This window comes from Nematostella vectensis, chromosome 3, assembly GCF_932526225.1.
Source record: "Nematostella vectensis chromosome 3, jaNemVect1.1, whole genome shotgun sequence".
NCBI classification, from domain to species: Eukaryota; Metazoa; Cnidaria; class Anthozoa; order Actiniaria; family Edwardsiidae; genus Nematostella; species Nematostella vectensis.
In genome coordinates this window covers 7,163,103-7,185,091 of record NC_064036.1, presented here as the reverse complement: position 1 = coordinate 7,185,091, position 21,989 = coordinate 7,163,103, and the positions used below count along the sequence as shown (strand labels likewise).

Genomic DNA, 21,989 nt, shown 5'->3' with positions numbered 1-21,989 from the left:
ATTAGGGACAATTTTCGAGACGGGTCTTTTTATTTCATCTTGAGCCAAAATTCAAACAAGAATTATATAGTTACTTTTGCCTGTTTTTTTTCTTCTTCCAGAAACTGTTGAGTAAACTAGATTTTTTTTCTGCGTTTGAATTTGGCACAAAAAAATTACCTAGCACAATAATCATCTATAATTACAGTTAATAACTTATTAAAACATCGTATAAGCAAAATTGAAACATTATTTTGATTTATTTGTCTGGGCCGTAAGCTTTAATACTACAAATTCTTCTTTTTTTAATGGTTTCTTAATCTTGCATTCTCAGGTTACCTTTTTATTTTAGTGTAGTCTGACCCTTGCCTTAATATAAAACATTTTCTGACGAGCACAAAGATCCATGCAAGTTGAAAGCTTTTTAATAAGCAAATATCATGTAGCATTTGTCATCTACTGTTTATCGCCATTTTTGACACCGTCTACTAGATTTTTGTATCATTATTATTGACTACATATTCTATATTTCTTGAGTTTTTGAGTTCTTGCCTTTTGAGTTTTTATTCTCATTTATTTTTATTATAGCCCTGCATTGTTTTCGATTCTGTTTGTTTCAATAAAATAACAGAATATTCAAAGAAATTATATTGATTAGTCTAGTACTGTACTGTATATGGCCTCAGGAGGATTCCAAACCTTCGCCAATTTGCATTCAATTAAGAGATTTAGTCGATAACAAGCCTCAGTATGTACAAAAATATATTTTTATTTTCACCATTTCGCTACTCGGTTGACAAAGGGTCTTTCAGTCATCACACTAGTTGAAGTAATGGCAGCCTTGATTCACGAGATTTACTGAAAAGGTATACCACGGTTAACAAAAGAGACACGCCTGTTTTATTTCAAGTGCTGGATTTTATATCGAATAACCGCCAAATGGTCTTAAACTCTTGTCTAGCCTCCCTTGCCGAGGAGAAATCATCAAGCACGTCCGTAGTCCCCGCGAGCTTGCGGTGTCCAACACTACCTACCCGTAATCCCGTTTCTTTACTTTGTTGCAAAAGACTATTAGCGTTAATCATGGCGTAGAGAAAAAGATCTTGCCGCTTGTATAATTGGTTAGGGGCTCTTTGCCTTATCAAGACGCTAACCGCATCGTTAAGTGCTTTCTGTAAAACTTCTTTAGAAACAAAGGGATGCTAATAAAAGCTGTGAGCAACATACGAGTGAGTTAGAGCTGAGCCTATTTTGTTACAAGGTGCGTTTACCAGTAAAGCGATCAATGGATTACTAAACAAACACACGCACGTGTACTGCTTGCATCGAGTAATCCTACCACCCTGTACTTCGTCATGCATCGTGTTTTTATTTACCGAAAGACTAACGTCATGTCATTCGACGCACGCCATTGGCTATTTCACCTCTGACGTCATCTTCTTAAACCTGTTCCCATGCCCCTGGTAATGCACCGCTTTCCTTTGTCTAAAATACGTTATCTAGACTATTCTATTCCGTCAATGTTTTTCTAGTTGAATTTCATTAATTACACTACATTTGCGCATACCCAGGTGGAGGAAAGATAAACAATTCTCTTATATGCACTTATAGCAGGCTAATGTCTACAACCATACACGACATTGCGGCAGCGAGAAAATATCCCGCTAGTTACTCCAGTTTGTTCAGCATTACCTTGGAATAGAGGGCTTCGAATAGAGCGCTTCAAACCTTCGGCAGCTTTTGAGCTAGGATAATAAGGTAAGAGTAGTTCAACTCGGCAGCTATCTAAACAGCAATCAATTCGGTGCCGCCGCAAAATAGACTGGCTGATGTAGTGCTGAAAACGTAAGTGCCTCCCTAAAAAAACCGTAACTTTCCGTGAACCTCTCGCAAAAGCGCAATACACTTTTTCTCATTTGTTTTATTTTTGACAGTTGCCTTCTTTCTTTCCTTTCCTCCTTTTCCTGAAACAAGGAAATTAATTTGTTGAAGAACCTTCTTGTTATTATATCGTTAGGGAAAATGCTTCTTTTTCATTGGCCTCTGTGGCTTGTCTACTTACGCTCAAGTGTGATCGATTTGAAAAAACGCTTTAAAATTATCATAAAACGACGATCAAGCCCGGCACGCTTCCCCGCGCTCAAAATACACCTTGCATTATTGAAACCTTCGCCACCTTCAACTCCAGTATGAATATCGTTATTCCATCGTACATTTTCTCGTTGTGATTTTGGCTACGTTGTTTTCATGGTAATGCAATTAGTAAAAATTGGAGTTATATTGCAAACGCGGTAGTACTACCCCTCCTGCTGGCTAAAAAATATCTAAAGAAAAAAAAAGGGTAATGTTGAACAGGGGGATAGGGGCTAAATGCTATAAGTCCAGAGTGCTATCCACTGAATACAGTCGTTTTTTATTAGCGTTTAACTGCTATTTGATCTTTGATTTTAAAGCCATCTTCACGCAGTGAAAAAAAAAATTTTAATTGGCCGTGTATTTTATCGACGTAAGTTGATCCACTTTGGCTTTTATGGTATCTCTTTATATAATCTACAAATGGCCGTTCCAAGAATAAAGAGCACTCAGTGTATTGCGACGTTGTCGGCGATCTCTTTCGTTTCTAATATCAACGCTGATATATATTTTTTAATTTACACCAGTATTCATTCGGATTCGTTCAACTACAGTATTTATATATAATGTTTATTTCATTTTCGCCTTTTTTTCTCATTATAAACATGATGTTTGCTGTTAATATTGCAGTTAATTAAAATAGTAATGATCGTTTTTCTCAAATACTAAATCAACGTTATCACATTCAACAATGTTTCAAACTTTTCAACTAGCTGCTGTACTTGAACTCGTAGTTAAAAATAATAGTGACCTTATCTTAGAACTGCTTTCTTTCTAGTGTTTTCTCACGCTATTTTCTGTTCCGATTACAATTTTTAGAAAAAATATTCAAACTTCATTCTTGAATATGGCAATTGATATAACATTGAGTCTCGGGTATTGTTTCGCCAAGAAAACAAATATAAGGTTTATTGAGCTTGTATAGGTGACTTGTAAGGTCACGCACGTTTTTCATTAACAAAACGTACTATACCAAGATTTTTTTTTATGGATAACAGTGGTCTTTTTTATAATTTATGGCAAATCACCATTGAACCATCTCGTCTAGAGTTACTGTATACCGTTACAGTACGATGGCGTGATATACGTCTTTTAAAACAACGAAATATTGTCGCTAGAAATCCATTTATGGAAGTAAAAATGGGCTACCCTGGCTACACCTGGTGTCATTCAAATGATGATATACTACCCTTCAGACTCCATTGAGGTTTATCGTGATTTGAGCGTGGTACTCGATGCGTAACCAGGGGTAATCGTATTAAAAAGCACAGAACTATTTGCTGGGAAAAACGTGCGTTCACTACCGTACCAAGCAATGATGGTTTGTTTCGACGCCAGTTTTAGTTTAATATCCCGTCACTTAGAAATTACATTTTTCAAGTTAAATATAAAAGGACATTTCTAGAGGGTGTGACAAATCAAATGACGATGCGACATTGACTTTGTGTTGTGTTGTGTTGTGTTGTGTTGTGTTGTGTTGTGTTGTGTTGTGTTTAATCAAGTGAGGCTTTGCCAACAATGTTGACGCTTGTTGAGACACTCAAACCTTGAGCGGGTCACGAGGTGATCGCACACCAAATTAGTGCTCCCAAGAAGTCGTGTACTGTTTGAACACTTTTTTTCTACACTGGCGAACTCTCTTTTGAATTTTTGAATTTTCAGTCAATTTCCTGTCTCTGCTATCAGCGATTTTGAATTTGCAAGTGATGTCAAAACCATCGTGCCATAAACCACGAGGAAAACATAACCTAGGGAGTGCATTTAACATATTGTAGTAGTTTTATGCAGACTGGTCTCGATCTTGTCATCCCACATGTGAAAAGGTAAATGATTATGTTTTATAACGGGTCTAAGCAGAAAATGTTTATCTTCTTTTTTTAGATAAGGGATATTTCTCTTGACACATAAAAAGTGATTTTCTTTTATTTAACCATAGATGATATTCTTCCGCCACTTTTTTGTGGTCACAAATTTTCGAAAAAAAAGATTTCACCCAAAGTCGTGCTCAATTGCATTTCTAGCTTTGTTGTATTCGGAATAGCTAGGTGGCGACTGACTTGTTGTTACATTTAAGCTACGTGTTTAAGATAACCTTGCTAGAATATATTGTGCATTTACATCGAAACACATTCTTATCGGCAATTTATTTCATTTTGTTATGGCTATGATTATTACAGTTCGTGTCTCGAGATATCAAAAAGCGACACGGATCTTAAGCATTAAGCTAGATTATCAACGTTAGGGAAACAAGGAAAGACATCTAAATGTCAGCCCCATTTGCAAGGCAGTCATCTTTTCCCAGTCATATTCACCTCTGATGTAACCATACTTTAAAGAAGGAAAAAGGACCAAAGAGGACGAACAATATATCCACGTACTTTGCCGTACTGCGCATGTCAATGTGTTATTTGCTATAGATGCAAGTGGGGGATTGGTGTAGTAGGGGATGGGGCGCCGCCCCCCCCCCCCCCCCCCCCCCTAAAAATTGCATGTCGCACTGCACATGCGTATTTCTTTGCTACCGATGTAGGCGAGACGGTCATTTGCTTGAAAAAAAATAAGCAAATTTTCGCTGTTTTTCAACTACTCGTGACAGTGTTTATTTGCCTCTGTTGTAAAAAAAAATGAGTCACGTGATTCGGGACGAACGTCATTCATGCAGCTGTCTGAATACAGAGCTATCGCATAACAGAGCGGCAGTCACGTCCTTTTTCTTTTTCAAGGTGCCGAACGCTATGCTATCCACATCCATTACAAGGGATTAAAAAGCTTTGAAACCGCTTGCAGGTGGAAGATCTTAATTTAAGAGTCACGTTAAGGCGTTGAGTGGAATTATCCTCAGACTCATCTTCAATTGCTGGACTTGTTTCATTCGTGACCCTTAGGTTTTCGCGTACTATTTGTTTGCCGGCGTGGCTCATTTATCTCATTTTGTGATCATTTTTGCTATCGTTATTTCCTCCTCTTGAATGTTTTACTTAGGCGAAATATAAATTTAGTACTACGACTTTGAATACCACGCTTTTGCTACAGGGTAAAGTTATCATCTATTTCTAGACTAAACTAATATTATAGGCTATTTCGTCATCAACCTCATCATGCATATCACAAACTGTTATATCCGAAAATGAATATAAAATAGGAAAATGTTTTAGTAAAATAACTGATTCATAAGTGCATTCTCCTCGGGTAATAACAGACGCATACAAGCTAGACGTCTATCGCGAATTTAAAGATAAAGAAACCCAAATACAAGCGGTTTTTGCTAGCCCATTAATAAAAAGGCCCCTAGATGTTAGGGAAATGATCCAATCTTTTCTGAAAACCTATTTCTATCAAAATGTCATTTTGTTACGTTAGTTTTTGGGGGCGTGTGTAGCTGATCGCGCGCACGCGTCCAAAAAGTCAATTGAAAACTACTCTTTAGGATCGTCCTTCGCTTGTAGGAGAATCTGTGTCAATCATGAGCGCTCGGGTGATCTTGGATGTTGCCCGCAATGCACCTTAGGAGCTCAACTCCATGCTTGAATAATTAAAAGGCTTCGACCAATCGCAGCCCCTGCCTGGGGAAGTCGCTCGAAAATTAAGCGTTCCTAGAACATCTTCTCAGTGGGGATCGGTATAACCTCAGAATTCATGTTTTGAAATCTAATTATTTAGATAAGCGTATACGCTGCAAAATATAGCCTTATACAAAACGTATTTTAACACCTGCCAGGGCGCATTTCGCGATTCTTTTTTTCTTCGAATTATTGGTTTTTCTCGGAGCATTCAAAGAGGGATTACTTAGTTCATTGCCAATAATAAAGACGCGCTCTCGTACAAAGAAGCGGTAATTGCGTCTGGACATGCAATTGTATTTAGGAGACACGATTGCTGTATCTCGTTTTTTATCCCACTGGCTAATATATAGCTGCAGCTCTAAAAGCCTTCGGCTCAAGGTTTGCAGATGTTTCTGTTATCTTTGTTTAGAAGCCCCCTGCCAGCTCTTATCCTGCGAGCAACCGGCCTTTGTGGTGCGCGCGATCTCTCAATTGCGCCACTGCTTTGCAAGTGATGAGCTTTTGAAGGCAACCAACTAATTAACTGTAAAGACCAAATAGTAATTTCTTTAGTGCTCACAGATGCATTTTATCGTTAACATAAACCAAAACTTACTTCTGCGTTATCGCGAACAAGCTAAACACCGACTTCATAACAACAAGAAGCATTAAACAGGTTTGTGAAGGCTATTTCATTGAGTGCAGGACAACACAGGATTGAGAACTGAAGTAGTAAGAATTAGTGGATCGCTGTAAGAAAATACTTTTTTAACATAATTATTTAAGCTCTTCAATCGTAGAGAATTTTTTTTATTTGTTTTATTTACGATATCATGGTTTTGTTGTAATATTTTCACTTTATCCCTTCCCCTTTTTTTGGTACGTGAGCTTTGCCATGACAGGTATGTTTAGTTAAAACTTTGCTATGAGAGAAATCGTAATTAAACGGTTTCCTCGTTGTCGCCCATCATCGTATAGGGTTTATGGCGTGAAATTCCTGATGACCATATTGTGGTACTTTTAAATGTTTTTCAATCAACGAGAGTAATCAGGATACCGACTAGGTGGAATCGTTAGCGATTAATAAGAATGACGGATTCTGCAGTATTTTGTCGGGTTGATGCGGGCACGAAAAGAAAACATTTAAAAAAACATGCTACGTTTAATATAAAAACAATATGGATATCAAAATAATGTTTTAGTCAAACTCACTTTTAAACAAAATTAAAACTTTTTAATATCCAAAGTTGTCAACTGTATTTTTTCATAATTGCTGATTTTATGAAGTATTTTAATGTAATACCACTATTGAATAATTTCCCCCGTATGATTTTCTTTTTTTTTTTAATTCGTTGCATTAATGTACCGCACATTTCGTTTTACAATATTATAAAAAAGCCATTAATTGGGTCATCTCATTTGTAAGCGTTCCCGCTATCGGCGAACGCCAAATCTTCACATCGGGTATTTCACAGAAGGCACCTCAGCAGTTAGGCCCAAATGCCTAAGGCACATCTCTTGGGGTATTGCATTTTCTCGAACAAAATAATAGTCCACGAGTCAAAACACAAGCCAAAACATACCTTTGTATATATTGTTCAGTTTTTTTTCATATAATTTTTAATAAAGAGAAAAAGCTATTCCAAAACAACACTATCATAAACATGCAAGGCTATTAGTTTTTATCTAATTTTCCTTAGCAAAAGCTGTAACAGAAATGGAATTATGAAAAAAAATACAATGAATAATACTTTTTTTATAGTTTAATACATCTTCAATATCAAATAGAATGGGTCCTTTTTAGTGTTTCGATCGCAGTACGTAAGGTAACAAATGGTAAAAATGGAATATTTTAGTAATATAAGTCGTTTAATTAAGGAAATTGGTCGCCATATTTAATGAATCACATGAATCGTTTCTAATGAATCAATGCAATCTAGAACTTCAGAAGTAGCGGGGCTTCGTTAGTGTCCTGATTGAATCACAAAGGATCACTAAGGATTAAAATGCCGCAAAATCCCCATCACAGAACAATAGACACTACACACGAAACCTATTTCTATAGCCCGTTTCACGATGTTGCGCGCGCATCCAAAATGCCACAGACTGGTCGGCCACAGCTGATCCAAAAGCGGACAAAGGTAAATTTTACTCCAAAACTCCGCGAAAGATGCACTCTGGCAGCATTTTCTATAGCTTTGTCTGTAAACTCCACTTTGTACGACATTCAGATCAGCTGTGGCCCGCCAGTCTGTGGCATTTTGGATGCACGCGCAACATCGTGAAAACGGTCTATAGAAATAGATTTCGTGTGTAGTGTTGCATGCACTCTTAGTTTGCTGCTTATACACTTGATACTACGATAATGCTTGGCGTTTGTTGATATTCTTTCTCATGTGCTTTATTCGTGTTTCAGATTCATTATCAAGAAGACAACATAAAAGACGTTCCCTGACATATCAAGCCTGATACCATACCAGCCTTTTCGTTGAAACTTCTTACCGATCCAGATTCTATACCAAAGCTTCTAAGCTCCGTTATTCGACTTCCTTCGAGCAGCTAGATCCAGCTCTGGGGTGATCATTATTTATCTAGGCAACTGGATAAACCAGTTCCTCAATTCAGGTTCATGGACAAAGAGATCTAGCATTCGGCTGAAGTAGATCCTGGTTTAGAATTCTAGATTCCTGACATCCCGATCTAGATCGCTGTTTCTTATGTGCGTTGGATGATGTCGAGGCCCGTGGATCTCGCCGTGTTCTTGGTTTGTATCGTGTGCTTGGTGGTAGCGGTAAAGACTCTACCGAACATCACCATAAGTTGTCTGGTTAATGTGGGAGAAAATGACGAAGATGGCTTCAGGCGATCGCTGCAACTTGCGAGGCAACTAGTACGCAACAACACGCAATTCTCGCAACTCACTGGTAACTTCTCGATCCACTTGCAAATTAATGACTTACCGGTGAGTAAGAACATTTTATTTAATTTTGATATATTATTCTGGCGCCCGAAAACGTCCACTTTTATTAAACTGCCATTTTGCTACTCTGCTTTGATATTATCTTTTTCTTGCGTTGATCGTTTGCGAATTGATTTTTATCGTTCCCTTCAGCAAAGCCTCATTCGATATTTATGCGTATTCTAACTACCCTTTCCTTCAAAATGGCAATTTTTTGTTGATATGGCAAGCGTCTGATTTTGGGGCGATTAGAAAATTCACTCGTTTTCTGATCCAGACTGATTATTTCTAATTTCCCCTTGTTTTTTTTTTTTACCTATTTTTCCTTTGTCCCCAAAGCAGGCACCTGCTTATCTAAGGGGGGCTTAGTCATCGCCTTTATGCCTCTCTAAGCATTTTATGATGTTTCTAGACTAAAGTAAGCAGTGCTATCTACGTAGCCGGAGAGATAGCTCGCACTGAGCCTAGGCCAGTCGTAGTCCTTGGCCCTGCTGTCCCAGAGTCCACAAAATCTGTCGCAGAAGCTTTGGAATCTCATAGAACGTTACTGGTGTGTACTTATTTGCTAATACTTGTATTAATCGCCCTTTCAGGCGATTGGTTGAACACTTCAAAAGTGTTAGTTTGCCTTAGGATAGGAGGGCGGTGGTTCAAACTTTACTCCCAACCCTCAATAAGTGTTGCTTTGCCTTATCAGCGGGCGAGGGAGAGGGGGAATGGCCGTTCAAACTCTACCAACTCCTCAATTAGTATTGGTTTGCCCTTGGACGATTGGGGGCTCAAGCATTCAAGAGAACCACAGCAAATGTATGAGGAATTACCTCACAAAGTTAATTCCCCATTCTCATTCATCTTTATTAACATTCCCTTGTTTACTCTAATAGGTCCAATTCTCATTCATCTCTATTAACATTCCCTTGTTTACTCTAATAGGCCCCATTCTCATTCATCTTTATCAACATTCCCTTGTCTACTCTAATAGGCCCCATTCACATTCATTTTTATTAACATTCTACTAACACACATGCTCTTTGTACTAAAAGGAAAGTGAAAGGCCACATTCTCATTCATCTTTATTATAAACATTCCCTTGTCTACTCTAATAGGCCCCATTCTCCTTCACCTTGTTCGCGACAGAAGGAAAAGGTCATGTGATTAGTGCAAGTCCCTCTATGAGCGCGGTCATCGAGGCGAAGGTGTCATTCATCAGCAGATTTTCTTGGTCACGTGTCGGTATCCTGTACGACTACAGGCGCGTAGATGGCTTCTTTACGCTCGTAAGTCCTGGCACCTTTTTATCTTTGAGTCTTGTATTAAAGTATTTCCAACAGTCAGTTATTGTTTATGTTTGAACGGCAGCGGGTTTTTGTCCTTATGTTTAATTTATGTAGGTTTCAATTGAAAATATCTTAATTGCCGATTGAAAGGGATGGAAGCGGTGGCCTCTTTGACATTTGAGTAAAAAAAGTTTGTCGCCTTTTTAAAGATTGGTTTTCTAAATTTTACTGCTGTATAAAAAAGGTAGTTGGTCTTAAAATTACCTCTTTTAGCATAACTTGTCCTTATCATTATTGTGATTATATCAAAGCTTCTAGCTAAACCATTAATGTCCTTTTATTTTTTCATCATTCGTGCTCATCAATATATGATGTCCATGCTTACACCAGCTCATCCCAATGACATGGTTTCTTTGTGTTGTTCAGTTCAAAGATTATCTATTGACGAGCTTGAGAAACCACGGTATAACAACAACTGGAGAAGTCGGCATAGATCCTTCTAACCCTGACCTCCAATCCGCCAAGACGTTTATCCGTGAGAAACTTATATCTCTAATGGTGAGAAGCTCTTAATGACGTATTCAACAATCTTGTGCTTCGCTAATCTGATCTTGTCTCGATGTTATTGCCTATGTTTTGTTTGCAGGTGGAAAATACTAAGATTTTCCTGGCAGAAGTTGATTCCTTTGGGGCACTGGTCTTATTTTGTGAGGTAAGCTTGTTACTTAACAGAATTCACAAACTTTTGAGTGATTCGTCTTCGCCCACCACTCCCCTTAAAAGAACTGGCCCACTTCCTTAGCTAAAAAAAAAGAATAAATAAAACAACTGATGACTTTTTGTCTCTGTTTCTAAGATCTACAAACTAAACTTACACCAAGCCAATAACGTCTGGTTGCTCAACCCGTTAGCCGGGAGCGTGGATGACTGGCTAACGTGGTACAACTCGACCGAGCATGGTCAACTTGTTTCTTGCCCAAGTGAAGCGATTCGCACGGCGGCAAATGGAGCGTTCGTTTTCGACAAGCAAATAATAAGGAGGGATAACATTCGTACTGTTTCAGGCCTGGTAAGGCGGTTTGTTGTTGATTTTTGTATTTCAAAGCTGGCGCTATTGTTGTCGTTTGTTGTTGTTGTTGCAAGCCAGAAAACTGCTGTCAGACTGTTAATAATGATAAGATGATGATAATGATGAGATAAAGAAGTCGATAGTGATCATCATGATGATGAAGACTACGATGATGGTGTTATGCTCATGATTATTTCTGTTGATGATAATCTTTTCAATGCAGGTGTTGAATATCATGTACTCCTTTGTATTTGCGCTAACGATACGATTTGTATTTAATGGCCCCTGTAGTACGCTACCGACTACCCAGCCAAACTTGTCCAGATGGCCAAGGCAGGAGAGGGTACATCAGCCAGCAAGCTGCAGACAAGCGCTTACGGCTTCGACGCATTCTGGGCAATCGTAACCGCGCTGGACCAACTCCACCAGCGTGGCGTCAACCTGGACACAACCACCGCCAACATGACCATCCTCACCAGCAATATCATCCAACAACTGAACAACGTGTCATTCCAAGGCCTGACGGTATGTCTAGTGTCCTTTATAGCTAGCTGTCTCAGAACTCCTTGCGTTACAGTCACGTGTTCTTTGCCAACTCTGGCGTCTTTCTATTGACATCACTTATTTCTTGTCGGGAGCTTCTTGCGTGACAGTCGCTTCTTCTAAGCCGACTCTGTCGACTTCGTGTGTTACATCACTTATTCATTGTCTGCTATTTTCTTGAGCCAAATGTTCTTTAAGTTTTTTCAGGCAAATTCTTGTGTGACGTCACATTATTTTCTTCAGGGTCCGGTGTCTTTTACAGACAACCAGAGGAATGGCATTATCGCGATCAAACAGTTCCAGGGTAAGACTCAATCTTTTGACTTTTGATTTCTATTGTTTCATGGTGTAATGAAGGCCTTGTTGTATTTATTACGCCAACTCATTCACCTCACCTATCCTCTTTGCGCTCAGTTGCGCATAAGGCCTTTATACTTCTCCTCCATTTGCGCCTATCACGAGCTACCACCCTTGCCTCCTCCCAAGAGTTCCATCCTGCCTCTGTTCTCTCCTTTTCCACCGACCGCCTCCAAGTTGTCTTAGGTCTTCCTATTTTTCTTTTTCCGTCGGGTTGCCATGTAAGTGCCCAAGATACTTCTTTTCACTTCTAAGCTCATCTGTGTAAATCCTGTTTCTTGGTTCAGCTCCTCTATTGACGCCAACTCATTCATTGTCTCTTTATTTTTAGAAGGTGGAAGGAAACTGGTGAATGTCGGTATCCACATGAGTGAAAATTTGGAGTTTTTCAACAACACGAACTTACTATGGGCGAATGGTAACGTTAAGTTCACCGTTATTAGCCTCCGGTATTAGAGATACCTTTTATTATTGTTTTGTTTGTGTGCTGTGCAATTCTGTGTAGTGAAAAAAGGGTTCCCATAACAAGCCAAATTCGAAACAAACCTCAGTCGATTCAGCTTGGGGTTGTTTCACAGAGGATTATATATATATTTTATTGGAGACTGACATATCGAATAAGGACGTTGATTGAGAGGGTCCATATTTTATCGTACTTCACTAACCAGTTCTGGGAGATATCGACGGACCGCAGGCCCGTACCCAGGGCGGGGGGTGCGAATGCACCCCCCCCCCCCCCAGAACGGCCGAAAGTCCACTTTTGGTTGTCAATAGATGTGCTATTTGTAGACAAAACTATAAAGTATAAGCCAGGTCACTCCGATATGTCATCAATCCATAAGTCAGACTTTTTTGTAGCCAAATCCGAAAATAAAAGTCCCGTGGAGATACTGCAAAGACAAAAAAGCCCTTTTTGTTTTTTCTTGGTTGGTAAGATTTTTATCAGAGATTCCTGGGAAAATCCTGGGTACGGCCACTGGACCGCTTATGACACTTACCACTCACGACTTATATATCCTACTGACATGACGGAAAAACATGACGTGACGCTTTAAATAAGCCCATTTTGTAAAGTGTCATTGAAATTTTAGCTTTTCGCCCCTGAGCCCATACATAGCGCAAGGGTGATCAAGGAAAACATATCATAAAAAGCCAAAATCTGGGAATATGCATTTCGGCCTCACGTTATTTGTGTTTTGAAAATCATTCCGGAATACAAGGAACCGAAGGCTATTGTAAGAAATCGTGTTTTCATTATCTATCTCGAATTGCGAATTTCCATGTTTTTCCTACTAAGGGTAGGCTGGACATTAAGAGTGGTGGTGGGAAAAACATGCATGCCCTCCGGGTCAAAAAAGATTCCTGAATTGTTGGCTCAAAAAAAAAAAGGCCAGAAAAAATCCTATCAACTGAAAAAGCCACCACCCCCCCCCCCCCCCCCCCCCCCTGACACACACACACACTTAAAAGTTAAATGGTCGCGCCCTTAATTATGTCAATAATCCTTTCAGGTATGGCTCCCTTGGATAAACCAGCAAAGATCCGGCTTGTGATTGGCTGCCTTGTGTACCAGATGGATAACAAAGAATACAAAGACAAGTTTGGTTTCGTGCGCTCGTTAAACTTAGTACGGGAACTCATCTACAACAGAACAGAGTTTAAAACTCTTACGGACAACTATGATATCCAGCTGATGTTTTTAGAGACTTACGTAAGTTTTATTCACTTTTGCACTAAAGGGAGCTCGTTAGTAATTCTTTATAACATATTATTTTGTACCTTCGCTTAAAAATCGACAAATAGGCAATTTCGTGCTACCTCGTTTTGTTTGTTCGGGGGACCTTCAATACAGCTACTAACAAAGTTCTGTCTTTACGCCGTTACACCTATTTCAAATAAGGTTCCACTCGAGAACCCATGTGTCGTAACCCGCGCTGGTTCATGGGAAGCGCATAAACGGCTGACTCCTTGTATATAAAAGCTATGTGAATGTTCATAAGAATATAAACAAGAATTCTGCAGCTTTTGAAACCTGGATTTGCATTTTATTTACGCTTATTTGCTTATTGACTTGATACCCATAAAGCACTGCGGGTTGCGATTTACCCATTTGTCAAACTGAAAACTTGAAATATGTGTATAAAAAATCGAGAATGAAGTTTTAACCCTTTCTCTTTTCCGGGCCCTATACTCATGCTCCATGAAAGCCCTCTTGGCAAAAAAAAAATAGCCCTCTTTATTCCTACGCTGTGAGTATCCACAAATTAAAAAGCACTTTTTATCTAGAGATGGAAAGGATTTTGAAATAAGCTCTCGCCTTGGACTCGCGCTTATTCTAGCAATTACGGTACAGTCAACAGGCTGGCAAACAGATCATCATTGACGTAGCCCTCTTTGTTACAGAAACGAGCATCGTTATCGATATTCGGGGCATATAGGTCAATGCAGAACAAGCCACGGGCCATTGCTGTACTTGGACCTGCTTTAGCCGAAATGACTGAGCCCACGGCCGATGCTCTTGATGTCTTTGAAACTCTCTTGGTAAATATGCTGTCATTTTGTAATACCGAACACTTCGCACGCTCTGAATTCCTTTGGCCGTATACTCAACAAATCTGTCTTATTTTAATCCTTACAGATCGCTCGCTCAAAAATTATTTTGCAATATTAGCACAAAAGTGATTTTTGAGGGAGCACCACCCTACCCTTTTCATGTTGATGATGATGATATGATGATGATGATTGATACGCTTATTACTGGCCTTTTGTAGATTTAAGCGGAATCAAATATATAATTCACTTACTTGACTGATACAAAATTTAATGTTTAGCTAGGTGTTTAATCTTTCTTTCTTGATACGCATGTATGGCTATTATTGTATCAAAGTCATCCTCATGAACATTTACACTCTAGAACATCTTTTTAAAATCTCACAGTTTTCGTTAATTGTTATTTATTCTAGATTTGTTAAATTATAATACAAAATAAGTACACTTTAGGGAAGTTTCCTTGACCTCCCAACACAGCTCTCCAAAGCGCATGATGACCGTTTGTTTTCATGACTCAGGTACCGTTCAGCTCAAGGATCTATGTGTCACACAAGTCGAACGTGATGGAATCCAGTCCAGATATGAATGGCGTCATAGAGGCTAAAGTTGCCTTTATGAAGCACTTCAATTGGAAAAGGACGGCCATATTGTACAACTTCCGTGGTCATGGCGGGTTCTTCACAGCGGTAAGTGCCGCATTGACAACTCTCATAAACATTAACAACCAATTCAATAAATTTCTTTAGATCTCGCGAACCCAGGGAGACAAACTGGAATAACTTCTTCGGTTTGCGCATGTGCGCTTTGGCAAATCGCAATTCAGCCGTCATTTTCCCAAGTATTTCCCTACTCATAGTCTATTACTAATAGACCATTAGTAGCTCAGCCAATGAGAATGCAGGATGTGTGATATACCTCTGTTGGTGGATTATAATAATAATAATAATAATATTATTTTTATTATTGACAGTTTGTTGACGAGCTAACGCGTCAGCTGCGAAATAACAGCATCGAAATTTCTGGGACTTTTGGCATCGATCCCACCTCGATAGACGTAGATGCATCAAGGAAATTTATAAAGAACAAGTTGACAGTTTTAAAGGTATACAAAGCATCCACTTCAATCGATATAGTATACCTAAGATAGTTTAATCTAATTGTCAACCAGGTATCAGTCATAACTCGTGGGATGGTAATTTTAAAGTTTAGTTGTAAATAAGCCATTGTATTTTCAAGTGTATACAACAACAATGGAGTTGCTGGCTAGTTAACATTCTTTAAGAGACACATTCTGATGAGTGCACTACACCCTATAGAAAAATAACAAGTGACTGTATAGTTTAAATCAATAATCGAACAGTAAGAAATTAAGCAAAATGAGCTCTAACAAGAGTCAACTCAGTATTCGTGGGGGGGGGGGGGGGGGGGGGGGGGCTGGAAACTGAAGTGCAATTCCGATGACATTTTACTAGTTCTTCAGATTTTTGGAATGCCTTAGATTGGACGACAGTCTGATAACAAGGCTCATATAAGAGAGTAATTCTTCAATAGGGTGTTTAATTTTTTAGGAAGATGATACAAAGATCTACATGGTGGAAATGGACGCCTATGGAGCGCTGGTGTTATTCTGTCAGGTGTTTTATCTAAATATAATATTCGTACTTTTTTGCGTATTTCGATTTCTCCCCATTGGGAAGCCTTTTTGTTGCGATAAGCCAACTTCTATTTGTTGCGTTTAAATCCGTATGTTGCTGAGGTGTTTTATCAAGAAATATTTTATTTTTTAGGTGTACCATCTCAAATTGCACGGCCCTGATGTCGTTTGGCTCCTGCATCCTTTAGTTAATACTATGGAGTTGTGGTGGCGTTATAACGATACGAAAAATGGTCAAATTGTGCCCTGCACTAAGGAACAGATCAAAGAGGCAGCAAAAGGCGCATTCATTTTTGAGCGAGTTCTTATGAGAAACGATGGAGTTCGAACTGACGCTGGAATGGTAATAATCATCAAATCACCAGTTATGTCGTTAGTACACAATTCCTTTTGAAAGTTACAGTTGAACTCAAACTTGCATAATTCGAAATCCCCGTTAACTTGAATTCGATTTCCCTTGAATTTAGGCCGAATTTCAGTTATCTTATTATTGTACTTCGAACTCAAAACGCGGATAACCCTAACTACGAAATCGAGCTACTTTTTGTTCCCTTGTCCCATTGTACCTTGAAAACTCGAACTTTCGTGATCGTTTTTTATTTCTATTCCGGTTATTTATCATTCCAACACGCTCCTATAAATAAATAAATATATATTTTTTATTTTCTTATTTTTCTATTTTCAATATACTTTTTCATGTCCCCGTTATCCCGAGGTCTTTGTCTCAGTCCTCGTGTAAGCCATGTTCTGCTTTATCATATGTGGGGAAAAAATCAATGAATTGCTACAGTTGCGAATTTGTTTGAAATTATATTATATTTCTTTACAGAATTCTTATTTGACTTCATATTATTTTTTGTAGACCAAAGATGAATATATCAACAAGATTATCAGTATGCAAACTCCTGGGGATATAAACAATCTACAGGATCTGATGACTAGTGGATATAGCTTTGACGCATTTTGGGGTCTCAGTATTGCACTAAACAACTCTGCTGCAGCCATGAAGCAAAAGAATCTGACACTAGACACTAATCAAGTGAGACAGGCCTCCGATATGCGGAAAATTACTAACGAACTGAAGACACAGCTGAATAAAGTCAAATTTGAAGGTTTGACGGTAAGATAAAGTAATCATCAAGTACTTTTAGTTGTAGTCAGTGATTATTACAATGTTTTTGGTAGTCAGTGGTAATTATAATGGTTTTGTAGTGAGTGGTCACAGGCTTACCAACCTCTCAGTCAGTCTCCAGTCAATCCCAGTAACTAGCTCGAACGATTTCACGATTGATCACCTCCTGTATTTTTTTTAAAATAATGGATAGAGGGGGACATGCCACCAGTGCCCCACACCTGCTATGGCCCTGTTCGTTAGAATGGTTTTTGTAGTCAGTAGTTATTATAATGGTTTTTGTAGACTGGTTGTTGATGTTGAAAATGGTGTTGCTGTTCCGATGGTACTTGTGATGGAGAAAGACATAGTTACTGCCACAACGATAATGATATATTGATGTTGTTAATGTTGTGATTGTTGTTATAAATAAGCCTTTGATTTTTTCCCTCCAGGGTCCAGTGAAGTACTACGACTACAAACGTCAAGGGGTATTCGTTATCAAGCAAGTAAAAGGTGCCATTGATATTTTGAGTTATAAATTTTCTCACTATAGGTTTTTTGGCCATACAACAAACGAAAATGATATGTTGTCATTTTAATTGCCAATGTGAGTAACACCCAGGTACGTACACAGAGGGGTGCCCCCCTCCCCCCCCCCCCCCCCTTGGCGACCCCCAAAGTAGGTCATTTCTTATAAAGGAATTTTCAAATACTGCGCTTTTTTTCATATGATACATCTAGGACTGCGCAACCCCAACCCCCCCCCCCCCCCCCCCAACCAATCCTGGTTATGCACCTGATACTGATATTTGCATTGAGCCTTCCCCCCCCCCCCCCCCCCCCCCCTTGGCCAATCCGGGGTATGCGCCTGACACTGATATTTGCATTGAGCACCTTATGAGAGATATTCATTGCCGTGAAACTATCGCGTTACAGCATTTCCACAAAGTATTTTCGTCGTAATAATATTTATATTACGATTCTCTTATTTATAGAAAATGAAAATTATGAACGTGTTGGCACGCACATGACGAGCAATAACAGACTTTTCTTCAGTAACGAGAGCAATCTCTGGCCAAATAGTAAGTACAGTTGTTGACGCTCAAAGAAGCACAAAATCTGACGTTTTCCAGGTGTCGCCTGCCGCTGCACCGCTGCAACGCGAGCTCTAATTTAAAAATAATGGAGTGAAACGTTCAGGGTTCTCGCACAACCTTTGAACGCACGCTTTAGGCGTGACGTAATAAACAGCTACAGGCAGTGCTTCCACTTATTGGGTCTTAACGAGCCGTCACCTAATGCCCTCACTTTGAAAATAACTCATTTATTTTATGGAATAAATGCCTTACTTCGCAACCGTATTTGTAATAGGGATACGCAAGGTTGACCCTTAATTTTGTTGTAGATGAGATACCAAAAGACCGTTCTAGGATAATTTTTACAACATTGGTCATCAAACAACCCATCATGATCGCGGTAGCCTCGGCCACAGCTGTCGGCATTCTTCTTGGGCTACTCTTCCTCACCTTTAACTTCGTGTACAGAAAATACAAGTAAGTACAATATCTGAGTAATTCTTCTTGTGAGTATCTTTTAAATGAATATGGCTGCACCGTTCGTGATTGGCAGCTGTGACACCCCTCCCCCATACTATTAGGCACGCATCTGCACCACCACTTGCGTAGAGTATTTTCGTATGGTAGTATATTCGGGATGACCTCTTACTCTCTCTACTGTAACAAATATGAAAGAAGAAAATTCTGCTGAAAATCAGGCCTTCTCATGTAGCATATTCTCTGGGTTTAGATTTATCAAGTTATCTGCACCTCTGTTCAACAACATAATCGCTTTTGGCTGCATTCTTTGCTTGGCTTCTGTATACCTATTCGGTATTCATGATGCCGCAGCGGATGATTTCAGCATCGTTTGTAAGGTAAGCAGGCCTTGGGATGCGATAGGTAGATGTTTATCGAATTACTGGTATTCCTGAGGTATTTTATTACATGATTATTTCACTTATTATTTCACTAAAATACCTATGAATAATAACGGGGAGGGCTTGATGTATCAGCAGGGAAATAGTGGGGTTAAATATGAACTCATTAAATATGAATGAGGTTAATAACTAGAATACTAATAAAGGACCATCATATTACACCTTGAATAGAAATTAGCAAAAACAAAACACCACTTTTTCGCCACAGATTTGATAACAAGAACGGTTGAATATTAACAATGCATCGATTTAATTGTAAAATTGGTATTTGTAACGCACGAAATTCAACAATAAGTTCAGCCAAATTTTTATGTGTAATTTTTTGAAAACTATTCAACCAGCAAAATTAGGCTGTTGTTTGGCTGAGGCGTCTGCTCACTCGTTTCGCTTGTTCATTGTCGTCGTCGACATTACTGTTCTTGAAAATAGATATTTGGCGTAATAAATTAAATAAGTCGCTCTTCTTCGCAGTCAGTGAGCTCGCAGCGTGCTTACACTGAAACTCCGAGTTAGGAAAATTTTGCAATTCAACTCCACCTTTGGGAATTGAGTACGTCCATAGAGCAGCCCCGCTCTGGGCGCGTTTTTTTACTTGTGATTCTGGAATGAGAATGATAAGAATAGAAAAAGCGCGCGTTCGTTTATCCCGCGTTCCCAGTCCGGAATGGAACGAAGGCCATTCCACCCATTCTACCTGTAGCAGAATGACTTGAATGCTATTCTGAACATAATCTACCAACCATTCCCATTCCAGAATGATAGGGGAAAAAAAAAAACGCGCCCTCCGTCTAAATGTTAATTTTGATTGTTTACAGTATTGATCTAGAGCTTTACAAATTTGTGCAATCAGCCACCAACTCTCCTGGGTTTTCTTGCAGGTCAATAATAATCTGAACCTTGTTTGTTTTTTCCCCAAAAAAGTCAAGTATTATTGAGTTTTGTCTCTTTTCCCCCTAGTTGAAATTTATATTTACTAGGTATAAGCCCTCAGGCTGTTATACGGCGAACTGCCTCCGTCCTCCGTATTTAACCCTTACAAAATGTTAACATGTTTACGTGGTCGCGGTTTTGTTTTAGTAGATTTATGCTATTTTTTATGACGAATATATTGTTTTTAACAGGCAAGAGCTTGGACCCTGTCTATCGGATTCTCTTGTGCGTTCGGAGCCATGTTTATAAAGACGTGGAGAATCTACAAAATCTGTACCAATAAAAAGCTGAAAGTCAAGGTGAGTTTGAAAGCTGCATTTCTCATGGTATGTTCAATAATCTAACCTCCCTGTCACTCAAGTTTTTAGTACAGACCTGGAGTACACTGAAAGACCTCTGGATCTCCAGCATGTTAATCTCTGTTGGCCTTTTGTTTTAATGATATTGATTGTAATATGGTCCATTAACTAGACAATATTATCTGACGTAGACCTATTGTCCATCTAGCTTGGCCCATTATTTGTTTATAAATATTGATATACCTTGTCCATTTAGCTAAGACTAATTGTTTTTAGTTTATTCCATTATCTGTGGATACATATTGATATACTTTGTCCATTTATCTTAAACTATTTGTTAAATTTTATTATTTGATTGGTACTTATTGTTAATTTTATTTAGCTTGGCTCATTGTCTGATTGAGACCTATTGTTTAGTTGTGTTTTTTTTTAGCTTGGCCCATAATCTGATTGGTACCTTTTTCTAGCTTGGCCCATTATCTGGTTGGTACTTTTTTTTCTAGCTTGGTCCATTGTCTGACTGGTACCTTTTTTTTTTTTAGATTGGCCCTGGCCCATTGTCTGACTGGTACCTTTTTTCTAGATTGGCCCATTACCTGATTGATATCTTTTTTCTAGCTTGGCCCATTGTCTGATTGGTACCTGCTTTCTCTGGTTGCAAGCATCATTATCGTGGATCTCGTTATTCTGATCACGTGGGAAGTTGTTGATCCACTTCACCACAAGGTCTATAACTTCGCTAAAGAGGTACGCGTATCCCCTTCTATCGTGCCCGAGAGTCCACCATACCCAGTCAAAATATCCCACTTTCCCTCTGCCATGCTCTTAAACTCGGTCTCCTTTTGGGAACAGAGTTTTCACGTCGCCGCTCAATCCATCGCCGTGAGGTTACGGCCCCACTTGACCTTAATTTACCGGGTTCGTTACAGCCTTTTTTGTATTTTATGTACTGCAGAAAGACGCAAAGAAGCCATTCACGTTGAACATTAACCAGCTGAATATCTGTACTGCGGATATGATGATCGTGTGGCTGACAGTAATGTACGTCTACAAGGGTGTGCTTCTTCTTTACGGAGTCTTCCTCGCATACGAGACGCGGAACGTTATTTATGCACATCTCAACGACTCGCGCGTTATCGGTATCTGCGTGTATAACGTCGTGGTGTTATCAGTGGTGGGAGCGTTCCTGTCGATTATACTCCAGCATGATAACTACGAAGTCATGTTTATGGTGCTGTCTGTCTGTATCATTTTCCCAGCGACTGCCACTATATGTCTTTTATTATTTCCTAAGGTGAGAATGTCCGACAATTAGAATGAATTGCATCAAGGATGCAGGGTCGCGCGCTGGCGGCGTCGGTAAGACAACGTAAAATAGAGAATGAAATTCGGTGCAAAACACGACGCGTTGTACGCGATTCGGCGTCCTATTTCCCCTGGATCTAAACTAAGGGAGTTCAGGTGAAACTCTTTGAATCTCAATGTTCGCGTAATAACGTAGAACCGAAGGTCCCGTCAACGCTAATGTGTGCTGGTGGAGGGGGGGGGGGGGGGGGGGGGTCGCGAGGAAGGTGAATGATATTTATC

The 21,989-nt window shown here is 39.2% G+C and overlaps 1 protein-coding gene across 14 annotated transcripts in view; it reads left to right on the top strand.

Moving 5' to 3' along the window:
- The window catches only part of LOC5513634 (gamma-aminobutyric acid type B receptor subunit 2), a 76,738-nt gene that overhangs the window by 53,794 nt on the left and 955 nt on the right, over positions 1-21,989 (top strand). For 10 of the 14 annotated variants that reach the window (XM_032383190.2, XM_032383180.2, XM_032383189.2 and 7 more), the window contains 23 exons: positions 8,071-8,616; positions 9,026-9,163; positions 9,720-9,890; positions 10,317-10,448; positions 10,537-10,602; positions 10,747-10,959; positions 11,251-11,484; positions 11,746-11,806; positions 12,191-12,277; positions 13,371-13,570; positions 14,263-14,400; positions 14,928-15,095; positions 15,380-15,511; positions 15,978-16,043; positions 16,197-16,406; positions 16,926-17,183; positions 17,630-17,690; positions 18,173-18,259; positions 18,583-18,730; positions 18,984-19,110; positions 20,295-20,402; positions 21,021-21,149; positions 21,358-21,696. In XM_032383190.2, the coding sequence (XP_032239081.1) occupies positions 8,383-8,616; positions 9,026-9,163; positions 9,720-9,890; positions 10,317-10,448; positions 10,537-10,602; positions 10,747-10,959; positions 11,251-11,484; positions 11,746-11,806; positions 12,191-12,277; positions 13,371-13,570; positions 14,263-14,400; positions 14,928-15,095; positions 15,380-15,511; positions 15,978-16,043; positions 16,197-16,406; positions 16,926-17,183; positions 17,630-17,690; positions 18,173-18,259; positions 18,583-18,730; positions 18,984-19,110; positions 20,295-20,402; positions 21,021-21,149; positions 21,358-21,696 (3,507 nt within the window). In that variant the 5' untranslated portion in view covers positions 8,071-8,382. Of the gene's footprint in view, positions 1-1,527; positions 1,738-6,167; positions 6,331-7,923; positions 7,945-8,070; positions 8,617-9,025; positions 9,164-9,719; positions 9,891-10,316; positions 10,449-10,536; positions 10,603-10,746; positions 10,960-11,250; positions 11,485-11,745; positions 11,807-12,190; positions 12,278-13,370; positions 13,571-14,262; positions 14,401-14,927; positions 15,096-15,379; positions 15,512-15,977; positions 16,044-16,196; positions 16,407-16,925; positions 17,184-17,629; positions 17,691-18,172; positions 18,260-18,582; positions 18,731-18,983; positions 19,111-20,294; positions 20,403-20,610; positions 20,998-21,020; positions 21,150-21,357; positions 21,697-21,989 lie in introns of those variants that run through there. The other 4 variants (XM_001633854.3, XM_032383192.2, XM_048725786.1 and 1 more) reach the window with 4 other exon arrangements.